This window comes from Dermochelys coriacea, chromosome 11 (genome assembly GCF_009764565.3).
Source record: "Dermochelys coriacea isolate rDerCor1 chromosome 11, rDerCor1.pri.v4, whole genome shotgun sequence".
NCBI classification, from domain to species: Eukaryota; Metazoa; Chordata; order Testudines; family Dermochelyidae; genus Dermochelys; species Dermochelys coriacea.
Window position 1 is genome coordinate 46,168,839 of NC_050078.2, and position 12,875 is coordinate 46,181,713.

At 38.5% G+C, this 12,875-nt stretch overlaps 1 protein-coding gene across 15 annotated transcripts in view; it reads right to left on the reverse strand.

Moving 5' to 3' along the window:
- SESTD1 (SEC14 and spectrin domain containing 1) overlaps positions 1–12,875 on the reverse strand; it is a 126,036-nt gene that overhangs the window by 1,762 nt on the left and 111,399 nt on the right. For all 15 annotated transcript variants that reach the window (XM_043505421.1, XM_038422450.2, XM_038422445.2 and 12 more), the window contains 5 exons: positions 11,631–11,790; positions 8,779–8,860; positions 7,975–8,097; positions 7,042–7,233; positions 4,928–5,049 (listed from right to left, as the gene is read on the reverse strand). In XM_043505421.1, the coding sequence (XP_043361356.1) occupies positions 4,928–5,049; positions 7,042–7,233; positions 7,975–8,097; positions 8,779–8,860; positions 11,631–11,790 (679 nt within the window). The remainder of the gene's footprint in view (positions 1–4,927; positions 5,050–7,041; positions 7,234–7,974; positions 8,098–8,778; positions 8,861–11,630; positions 11,791–12,875) is intronic.

The window sequence follows — 12,875 nt, forward strand, 5'->3', positions numbered from 1 at the left end:
AGGTTTTAGTACCGTTATACAAGGCACTAGTGAGACCTCACCTAGAATACTGTGTGCAGTTCTGGTCTCCCATGTTTAAAAAGGATGAATTCAAACTGGAGCAGGTACAGAGAAGGGCTACTAGGATGATCCGAGGAATGGAAAACTTGTCTTATGAAAGGAGACTCAAGGAGCTTGGCTTGTTTAGCCTAACTAAAAGAAGGTTGAGGGGAGATATGATTGCTCTCTATAAATATATCAGAGGGATAAATACAGGAGAGGGAGAGGAATTATTTAAGCTCAGCACCAATGTGGACACAAGAACAAATGGGTATAAACTGGCCACCAGGAAGTTTAGACTTGAAATCAGACGAAGGTTTTTAACCATCAGAGGAGTGAAGTTTTGGAATAGCCTTCCAAGGGAAGCAGTGGGGGCAAAAGATCTATCTGGTTTTAAGATTCTACTCGATAAGTTTATGGAGGAGATGGTATGATGGGATAATGGGATTTTGGTAAGTAATTGATCTTTAAATATTCAGGGTAAATAGGCCAAATCCCCTGAGATGGGATATTAGATGGATGGGATCTGAGTTACCCAGGAAAGAATTTTCTGTAGTATCTGGCTGGTGAATCCTGCCCATATTCTCAGGGTTTAGCTGATCGCCATATTTGGGGTCGGGAAGGAATTTTCCTCCAGGGCAGATTGGAGAGGCCCTGGAGGTTTTTCGCCTTCCTCTGTAGCATGGGGCATGGGTGACTTGAGGGAGGCTTCTCTGCTCCTTGAAGTCTTTGAACCATGATTTAAGGACTTCAATAGCTCAGACATGGGTGAGGTTTTTCATAGGAGTGGGTGGGTGAGATTCTGTGGCCTGCGCTGTGCAGGAGGTCGGACTAGATGATCAGAATGGTCCCTTCTGACCTTAGTATCTATGAATCTATGAAAACTGTCCATTTAATTAATTTACTTTATGCTAAAAGAATATGAAGTTTTTCTTATGTAAATGCTACTTCTCTGATTGACAAAGTCATTGTCTTACTAATGGGGTTTTGATTTCATCATATAACAACAGACACAAGTGATCAATGACATTGCAGCACCATTACTGGCTGTCCTGAGACTGCTGTTACCTTCCCTAACCATGAAAGCTGAACTTGCAGGAAAAAACAGACAGTACTTACAAGCTAGGAGATAGAGGAGGTTAGAGTGAAATTGGTTAAAGAAAGGGATGGCACACTCAATCATATAGGGACACTGTCAATTTCAAATCTAATCAACTTTAAAAAAATGAGTCAAAAGTGATTTCAGGTAGTACACTTGCCTCTGAGTCCACCTGTCAATTCTTGTGGTTTTTCAACCATAGTCCCTTGCTCTCTCTCTCAAAAAAAAGCGCTTTTTCTCCACTCTTGCTATGGAAAAGACCTATAGAAGAAATACTTTACTGACAACTATACCAGGAACAGAGAAGCTGACTATACCAAAAATGTCAAATGCACAAAGTACACTGAAAAAAATTGAGAAAAATATTTTTCCTCTCATCTCTTTCAACTACAGCAATCAGTGGTGTTGCAAGTAAGAAGAGAAGAAGATAAAAACTGTTCAGACAGAAGTATGATTTTTAAGTTGACAAATGTCCCTTACAGTAATTTATCCAGAGAAGTGCAAAGCACAATAAAAAAAACCTGACGATCCTTAAAAAGAGGTGACATTTCAGAGAAGGGACTATTAAAAAAATACTAGCACTACTATAACCACATAAAATAGCAACTACATGTGAGGCATTACAGATGGACACAGTTTATCAGAAAAACACTATTTCCATGTAAGAAAGATATTCTGTTCCCAGAAATGGACAAAGTCTCATTAACAAGATACAAACTAAACAGCAATTGCTCTAACCAAAGGTAAGATTGCTTCTCAGGAACAGAAATCAGAGCAGTTCTTCAAAAAGCATACTTGTCTACTCTATAATGCAGGGGTGGGCAAAGTTTTTGGCCTGAGGGCCACATCTGTTTGGGAAAATTGAATGCAGGGCCGTGAATGTAGGGCTGGGGCAGGGGGTTGGGGTGCAGGAGGCAGTGCGGAGTGTGGGAGGGGGTGCAGTGTGCAGGAAGGGGCTCAGGGGAGGGGGTTGGGGTGCAGGAGGGATTCGGGGTGCGGGCTCTGACCAGGCACCACTTACCTGGAGTGGCTCCAGGATGGCAGCGGCATGCAGTGGTGCTAAGACAGGCTCCCTGTCTGCCCTGGCCCTGCACCAATCCCACAAGCGGCCGACACCACGTCTCTGTGGCCCCTCGGGGAGGGGAAGGCAGAGAGCTCCGCGCGCTGCCTTCCCCTGCGGGTACCTCCCCCAAAGCTCCCATTGGCTGCGGTTCCCCATTCCCAACCAATGGGAGCTGCGTGGGGCAGTGCCTGGAGGCGAGGGCAGAGCACAGAGCCCCCTGCCCCATCTCCCCCACAGGCACGTGGTGCCGGCTGCTTCCAGCAGCGGCATGGGGCCCACGGCGCCAAGGGGGTGGCAATTCCGTGGGCCAGATGCAAAGCCCTGACAGGCTGGATCCTGCCTGCGGGCTGTAATTTGCCCACCCCTGCTATAATGTATATATGGAAGAGCACACAGCAGTTGTGCCAACCCATTCTAGGTAAGCATTGGATTTGGCCTAAGAGATAGTATTTCTTCCAGCGAAATGGGTCTTAACCCAATGAGCATTATAAGAATGACTGATACCAGCGAGGATTAAATGAAGAAAAAGTATAGATAAATATTCCCACAAATAAAACACTCAGACTGGCTTTGCCAGGATTCATAAACATTCAGATGAACAAGTTTCTATTTGCAAGAATGATGGCAGGCAGCAAAAGCATCAATTAATTTATGAATAAATATTTGCACTGGAAATGCTCCTTCCATCATTCTGACAGCTAAGTGTAAGGAGACAAAAGGCATGAGCAACATTTTAAAATACAAAGAGCAGCAGTGGTGAGCTGTCGCACCTCCACCAAATGAAATGAAGGAGTAGTACCCCAGCCTGCCAGCATTTCAGAGTCTGGGATAAGCTTGGTCTTTGGGCTGGTTGCCTGGAAAGCAATCAGGAGGAGGAAATGACTGCTTGGGACCTTCGCCCATTTTTTAAGGTGGCCCCAAAAGTTGAAACTTTACATATAACCATAACTACCAAGGGCTCAGAGGTCTTAGGGGAAAGACTTTGTGAATGACTGTGTGAGGAGGTTTCCAGTACTTTATTTTGCCTATGTTTACTTGTTTTGATTTCTGGTTACAATCATCCCTGGAGGAAAACCCTGACTGACCAGCAACTGGGTCTTGTTTCAGATAACTCATTTCACCAGTTTTCAGTATGTTAAATGGAAATTTCAAGGACAAAGAAATTAAGACATGTTTAAAAAATAATTAAATTGGTGAATTTTAAGTGTTCACGAAAGATAAACAGTGAGCTCACTGGGAAGAGCCAGGCCTTATGTAAGCAAGAACCATGCATGCTTTTCTGTATTTCTATTGCAGCAGTATCTAATTGGAGCTGCACCTGAAGGCAATTTGAAAACTTTGGCTGGTGCAGAATGTGGCTACTTGCTTACTCAGCAACACTTTTAAGAGGGAGAACATCTCACTCAAGCTCCAAAGCCTGTAGTTCAAAGTATGAGTGCCTTGTGTTGATGGAGTGCATGAAAATAAATAATACAGTTGAAAGCAATGGGCAGATTATTTCTATTGCTTTTTTCCCCCCATCGGCTAGCTATGGAGTGGAACTGCCCCCTTTTCTACTCCTAAGAAAAAAAATCCTGATAGAAGTTCATTACATTGGCATTTAAGCACGTTAGAACAGCCATACTGGCTCAAACCAATGGTCCATTTAGCCAGTACCTTGTCTTCTGACAGTGGCTGGTGCCAGATACTTCAGAGGGAATGAACAAACCAGGAGTGATCCACTAGCTGTCATCCAATCCTAGCTCTTGGCAGTTGGAAGTTTAGGGATACCCAGAACATGGCACTGTGTCCCTGACCATCTTGGCTTATATCCATTGATGGACCTATCCTCCAAGAACATATCTAATTCTTTTTTGAACCCAGTTATACTTTTGGTGGTCACAACATCCCATGGCAATGAATTTCACAGGTTGACAGTGCACTGGGTGAAGGAGTACTTCCTTTTGTTTGCTTTAAACCTCCTGCCTATTAATTTCATCGAGTGACCCATAGTTTTTGTGTTCCATAGATGGGTAAACAACACTTCCCTATTCACTTTTTCCATAATATTCATGATTTTATAGACCTCTGCCATATACCCCTTAATCCCTTTTCTAAGATGAATGGTCCCAGACTTTTTAATCTCTCTTCATATGGAAGCTGTTCCATACCCCAATCATTTTTGTTGCTCTTCGCTGTACTTTTTCCAATCCTAATACATCTTTTTTGAGATGGAGCAACCAGAACTGCACAGTGTTCAAGGCATGGGCGTGATATGGATTTATATAGTGGCATTATGGTATTTTCTGTCTTATCTATCCATTTCATAATGGTTCCTTACATTCTGTTAGCTACTGTACCATATTGAACAGATGTTTATAGATATCTATTCATGACTCCAAGATGTCTTTCTTGAATAACAACAGCTAATTGAAACCCCATAATTTTTGATCTATAGTTGCAAATACTTTACATTACTTTGCACTTTTACACTGAATTTCATCTGCCATTGTGTTGCCCAGTCACCCAGTTCATTGAGATCCCTTTGTAACACTTTGTAATCAGCTTTGGACACAACTGTTTTGCGTAATTTTGTATCATCTGCAAATTTTGCCACCTCACTGTACACTCTGTTTTTCAGATCATATTTATAAATATGAACAATTTAAACTAAATGTTCTAATCATACCACTGCCAAACTGTCACAAAAGCATATTGAGAAAGTATTACAATAACATGTTCCATACCCATCAGGATAAACTACAGGCACTGTTAATCTGTCCAACAATGATTTCCCAACTGCTTCAATTTCATCAAATTGCTCCATTTCATGAATGGCTTCAGGCGGCTCTGGAAATTCTTGCAAAATCTGTAACAAATAACACAAAAATGTAAAACAAAAGAGAGTGGACAGTATCAAGCTTCTGCAGAGACATTCACCAGCATACTTAATGCATCTTCATGTACACATTTATGTAAGACCAATTTGTAACAATCAAAGTACACTCAGAAAAATCTAACACAAATGACTAACCCACCTTGACAAGATAGTCTGTGCTGCTGCACTGTGTGCCAATACATTTTACATTACTGCTAAGCAGTTCCAAATACATAAATGAATAAATCAATAAAATTAAACCACAACTCACCACCAGGTATTCCAACAACTAATTCAAATGCATACAAAAATAACCCATATCAGCTAACAAGCCAAGCAACAATTTGAAATACAAGTACATGAATAATAAAGGAGCTACTCAAATTAGTCCTGAGAACTCCGACCAGTTTTTCAGACTCTACACACTAATGCAAAGTTCAACAAGTGTGAAAGGGTTAAAACACAGGACCACACAAATTGCTACACTGGATCTGGACCTAATGTCAGTACTTAACTATATTTTCACCTAAACCCAAAGTCATCCTTTTCCTCTTTTGGTAAAGTTTGAGCAAAAGGGGTGCTTGTAAAAGGTCTGCCAACAGACTGGCAATGTTGAAGTCCTGATTTATCAACTGAATTGGTAAAGCGTATGGGCAGTAGCAGTGCAAGGTTCTTCACACTGTCCCACCAATATACCACAACATAGTTGTAGGAAGACTACCTACTTTTATGGGTGAGAAGCTAATTCTCTGCATATCCATTCACTTCTTTCTACTTAGAGTGCCTACAAATGTGTCAGTGAATTATTTCCAATTATGAAAGTTTTTGTGATATGGACAACTCTCCATTAAGAGCTGGACTGAGACAGTCGCATCATTTACCAACTCTTACCATTTATCATCAAATTTGAATAGCTTTCAGACACTACTGACCGAGATTTGGTCTGAAATGATAGCATAGCCACAAGACTTGGTAGCCCATTACCAATCTCCTGAGCTTCCCAATACCCTTAAATCCAAAATGATTTCTAACTAAGAAAAAAAGTATTGGAAGTCAGGAATATACGGATTAACTCTACAACAAGACTGTGCTTCAATATCAATTTGAATTTATGCATTCACTGTGTCCTATATTGACTACCATATACCATGATGATGTGTGCATTGGAGATAAATAGATTTTAAGATCCTCGCCATAAATTTTTTTTCTAAAAACAGTTGTATAAAAGCGATAATGTACATTCATGCATCTGCTCTGTGGTACAGCACCAACAACCCGTATTACCCAAATCATCATAACCTGTATGTTCTAAAGAATTAATTTGCCTTTTCCTTAATCACAAACTAACATTTTCTGGAACTCATGCATTTGAGTGCCCCCAGCTAGTCCTTCTGTACCTAATGCAAGGGCAGTTTTTCCCCACAACATTATGGTAGGCTACACGCACTCTTCTCTGTGACTACAACTAGTACCCTATAGGGGACAGCTGTGGGACACCTACTTTTATGATAAAGACAATACCAACACAGATTACTCCTAACAATAACCCCCCTGCCTGTCCAAAAGGTCAGCATCAGAGCCAGAAAGCGAACCAAGTTGTTCTGGCTCCTAGTCCAGTGCCTTAACCACAAAGACTGTCTTTTCTCTCTTAGGTATTACTGTTGATTATACAGCCCTCTCGTGTCAATATGTTCCAATCGTAAGTAATTTAAAGCTAAGTGACTAGCATAATCAAATGGAAGAGACAATGATTTACATTTTTGACAGTTTTATGGGATTTATTTTACATTTCAAACAGCTGAACTATAAAATATATTTTCAATATAGAAAATGCTATTTAATTTTGTTTTAAAAATGTAGAAAGAAAAATAAGCAGAATTCGATTGTAGTCCAATAAATACACAGCAGGATTTAATTTACATGTTTATTTTTCATTTTACTTCAACTAAAAGAGAACTAGTTTTTCTTCCTAAAACAACTCACCTTTTCAGCATTTGAATGAAATGCAATAGCCATTTCCAACCTGTGTATTCTCTCTTCAGAAGTTATTGTAAACTGTTTCCATACTCTGTTTAGTCTCGGAAGTGTGTCTCCTGAGGACCTAGAAGTGCATCGCAGAGACTGGCACAGTACAACTGTAGCCTGTAGTAACTGTCTCCCATAATCATAAGTACTCTGCAAAGAAAAAACAGAGTACATGTAAAATTCTAATTTCAGCTTCAGAATAGACAATGTGTAACAATACAGACAAACCTGCAAGAGATGAATTCTCTTAGCTGTAATTTCACAAAGCATGCTTGCACTAATCTAGTCCAGTAAAATACATCATCTACAAATTGTGTGAATAATTAATTCACTAAGTAGATCGCTATATTTCTGGGGGTTTTTTTTGTTGTTTTTTAATGCCATTCAGGAGTCTCTGCATCTATGAGAGTTGCTTTTGAGATACCATGTAATGCCTCAATCTCCAGTTACCTATATCCTGGAAACAAACATGAAACCCACATCTCTTGCACTGTAATGCACAGCTTTACCAAAATGTCAGATGGTTGCCCATATTTTTGCTACATTTGTTGCAATCACTTCAGAATTCATTAGGAAAACTGTCTCAGACATCTCCCATTTTTATCAACATCAAACTTCTTTTATGCTTTGCATTTCCTGTGCCCACCAGAACCTAAAAAGGTCATAAGACTGCCAGCATCAATATGGGTACTGCAGTTTTAAAATCTTTCTAAATCTAATCACTGATTTTGGTTATCAGTATTTACCTATGAAAGCATGGATGCAAACTACAAAAACAGTTAACAGTGGAAACTCTACTACTGTCCCCCAAATTTACACCAAGTACAGCTAAAAGCTGCCTGTAGCTATGCAAAAAGTGAGTTTCTAGAATGAAGATAATCCACCACTCACCTGTGCAACATCAAAAAACTTTCGATGCTTTTCCAACAAAACTCTGGTCTCTTGAGCATCATCTCCCAATCTGATGTGGGTCTTAAGCAGAGCATCCAACAGTTCACTTAACCATTCTACTGCCTTAAAAAGAGAAGTAAATTAAAAGAATAGAAACTGGCTTTAAAGCGGATTAAAAAGAAAATAATCAAGTACACCGAGCTGAATTTAAATCGCTCTGCATTTAAAAAATCAGAAAAGGTCTCAACTAAATCTGTATTCTGTATATAACCCCAATTTCCAAACTGTTATTTTTATTCATTGCCATAACCTTTTCCTCTTTATGAATACTCTGAAGTAATTAAAAACAAAATAAAAGACTTAAATTTAAAAGAATTAAAAGAGAAAAATATACTTTAAAATTGAAAAAAGCATTTGTCAGCATAATATTTGCAGAAATGGTTTGATGGTTCCTGTATGGGTCTAGAAAAAGAGAGTTGTAATTCAGGCATTTTAATTTAGATTAAGATAAAACCTGACGTATGATTACATAAATCATATAATAGTTAGAAATTTCATAATCAAGACTGCCAATTAAATTAGATTCATCATAGAGAAAAGTTTGCATTTAGTACCAAGACACAGCCTGGGTGAAGAGCTATATGGTAGCCACATTATACAAGCCCTCAATATCTGGAAGCATCATGCCATCACAAAAGCACAATCATGATTATTCAATACGCATTTAAGGACTATTTCACACAGTTCAACCAACAAACATCTCTGAAAATAGCAGAACTGTGAAGTTCTATAGCCAGTCCTTACCTGAGCAGCATCTTCTTCACATTTAAATAACTGTACCATTTGAAGCATCTTTAGCCGTCGCACATCTACCATGTCCTCACACCTGAGGAAACCCAAACATTTAGGAAAAACTGAAATAATATCACAGAAAGAGTAACCATTCAGCATACTAAATATACCCTGGGAACAAGAGCTATGGTATCTCAATTTACGCATTTTTAAACCTATGCGTCAAGAAGTCAGTTTTCATGAAAAAGGTAATTACGCATCATTGTGCCACTAGCCTGGCCCACACATTACTGGATTTTGCAATGCATTCCAAAGAAACGTGCAGTAAATGGCAGCTGAACACTAAAAAACACTGATGTGTCATCAGCCATTGCCTTCAAGACAACTGGAGAGTGTCTCAAATTCATCTGCATTTCCCCACTCCACCATTTTTAGCCAACTATTATTTAAAAGGTTACAAGATAAATTAATCATCATAAACAAGAACCATAAAAACTTTTAAGATTAGTTTGGATGATTTTCTTTGCTATAACTCTTGTCAGAATCCATTCAAAATGTAATTTATATAAAATGAATGCAGAAAGAGGATAGCTAAAACTAAACTCATGACATAATTAATTCATTTTCTACAGTCATGATATGAAAATATTGGAAGCACTTTCCTGTCAACCTTCAGAGCTCAATATTATAATACATTAAATAATGACTTCTCGCTCTCTGAATTTAAAAGATATTTAGTTGAATATAGAGGAAGAATCAGAATGCTACACAGCTCAGTAACAATTCAGATAGTCAATCATGATAGCAACCTTTAGCTTTGTAAGTGACAGGATATGCACATGCACACACAGGTTTTTCAAACAGGCTTTGTAATTTGCATGAGCCCTGAAACGTATTAAAATTTTGAGCTTTGTTAAGTGCTGCAATGCTTACACTGAGCAGCAGCTACTGTAAGAGTGAGAGAAAACATGACTTTTAGATTCCAAGAATTTTAGTGATCTAGCCAAAATATCCCTAGAAACAAACATTCAAAAACTGTATGAAACGTTGGATAGGTTTAGTAGCCAGTATTTTATAATTCTTACTGTGTTACTTACGCATGGACCTACCACGAATCTTAAAACTATTTACAATTAACTATTGCAAGCAAATCTTGCAATTCAAGTGGGAAAATAAATTAAAAACTAATGCCTTGTCTGATTTTACTTTGAACGTGATTTGTATTCGGGCTAACTAAAGGACTTATAGTCATACAAATTCCTTTGTGCATATCTATCAGAGGGGAGAAAATCCACATTCAGCTCCTAACCGTATTGTTCTTTCTCTGGAAAAAAAATGTCAGTAATATTACAGATGAGGCATTCTTGTTATGGAAGCTGATGTACTTGAGCCAGAAAAATGCGCTTTTGTGGTGAGATGAATATTTTCAAAGATTAGTCCTTGGGCATTTCCTTTTATCTAGTATAACTTGTGCAAATTAGGTAGAATTGTAACTGTCCAAACTTCTTTTCTGTGTCTGGTAGAAATCACAATAGTAATGGTAAGGAAAAGTGTGGATTTTATTTAGTTCTGATGGTCCAAGTTTCAATTATTTTAACAAAACGATGTGCCATATTAGTATACAAAGGATGTCATTTATCAACATGAATTCAAAACAAACAAAAATCTTCAAAGATTGCTTTGGCTAGAGCAGCTATAAAACACCTAGGGCTTCTTGATAAGATGAGAAAATATTAAGGGGCTACATTTAAGTCACTTTCAAAACACATTTCTGTAAAAGGTAACGAAAAAGTTTTGCACTTGAGAACAGCTGCTGTACCTTCAACAGAGCTACAAAGCTGAATGGATTTATCAGGTGGAAGATCCTTCCTGGAGAAAGGTTTAGGACAGGTGGTCTTCAAACTATTTTATCAATGGGGCTCACACCTTAACAGAGAGGTTTAACACCTCTTCATCTCACACACCTACGATCACACAGACCACCTCCTCTACAACTGAGGATCATGCAACACCCCTGTGGCAACTACAACAATTGTATTGGTGGAAAAGAAATATTGGGAAAATAATGGTCACACAATAAGGCCCCAATTCAGGAAGATACTTAAGCACATCTTATGCAGGACAGCTTTTAAGCACTTGCTTACCTTTAAATTTAAATCAGTGGGATTTAGGCATATGCTTAAAATTAAACAACTCGTTAAGTGAACTCCCAAACAGGGATATTCTAGTGAATTGAGGCCTCCCCTCAGAAATTTAAATCTGGGAGGAAGAGGTAATGATTAAATGACTGCATGAGTTATGGTGTGCTTTTGTAAGGGCACACCACACGTCTGCTGCTCCCTAGCTTCAACCCCATTGTGGCTGCCCTGCCCCCTCCCCCACAACTGCATATGTTTTAAGTGGAGAATATGTTATTGCCTCAGAGCATCTGGTAGTGCCTACAAGAGGAGAGCATACACAGTCCCCATATCATTATTTTTGAGTAATCTACGTTTTTCACATCTAAGTATAAGAACAGAAGGGAGCACATGTACCACCCTTTATGTACCACCCTTGCACCTCCCACCTACACCCACCCTCCAGCCCTGAAATGTAGCCATCTTTGGGTTTAGGAGTGTGCCACAACAACAGTTCTAGGGGAAGAAGAAAATAAAACATCTCTCTTGTTTAAATAGAATGTGAGATTTAAGTCACCCAGACTGCAACTGCATAAATTAGGATTTCACCATCATCACATGGCTGAGACCCATATAAATGAGGGTCTGATGCAAAATAGCATCAGGTGGTTTTTTTATTTGTTTTTTTTTTAAAGTGATTTCTTAATATGTAAAAATCATCATAACCACTAGAAGTGCTATTATTACCGTTGCTTTCTAAGCTGCATATCTTCCATAACTCCCTGGATGTGGTCCACATTTTCTTTGTTTTCTATGGTTACATCTTTTCCATAGGCCCAGGATGCCTGGTTAGACATCTGATCAAGAAGACCTTGGCCTTTTTCACGCAAGCCTTGCAGACCTAAGTCTAAAACCAAAATAAATGAAAATATTTTGTTTGTTAAATCCGTTTAGTTTTCCCCATTCTCTGAACCCTCTCCAATTTTTCAACATCCTTCTTGAAGTGTGGACACCGATACTGGACACAGTATTCCAGGAGTAGTAGCACCAGTGCCAATTACAGAGGTAATATAACCTTTGTACACCTACTCGATATTCCCCTCTTAATACATCCAAGGATCGCATTAGCCCTTTGTCCACATCTTGACAATGGGAGCTCATGTTCAGCTGATTATCCACTATGATCCCCAAGTCTTTTTCAGCATCACTGCTCCCAGAATGGAATCCTGCTTATTTGTATGTATGGCTGGCATTCTTTGTTCCTAGATGTACAAACTTTACATTTTGGTTGTATTGAAACATATTGATCTGAGAGCATCAATTAGATGCAGCATTCTATAATATTTACAGAACGCTCGGGGAAATGGATTTGTTATTTTTTTTACTTGCTGGACCATTAAATAAATAAATAAATGTGTTTCAAAGAAATGTCTGAGATTTGATAGTCAGCTATAATTGCTTCACCGTATATATAGGTAATTAGTGCATACAATTTTAAGCATACATATTTATTTCTAAATCATTATCAGAGACAGTGAATGTCTATCATGCAAAGAGCATGCAGGCTATGATTTTAAAATTCATTTTACATGGTTGACAAACTTTTGCATACTTTAGTATAAAGAATCCTTCAGTGCTTGCCCTTAAAGTCTGCTGTTAAATCTACAGCCCAGCACATTTATTGTATGCCATATTAATATAGTGTATGGTTTGAGGTATACACAATATAAAATTACTGCACACATGCAATAACTTTTCAAATTTAATTACTTCAGCTATTTCAATTTTAATACATCTTTTCATTCCACAATCTCTCTTCCTACATACTGCCCTTTCCCTTATAATAAAGCTAACATATGGCATTTAGAGTTTGTAAAAAAAATTAATTACAAGTCTTATCATTGCAAGCATCCTAGCTAGGGCTGGGTGAGGCAGAACATAACTCCCTTCAGAGTTTAGATAATTCATAAAAGATTCACTGTTTGGGAACAG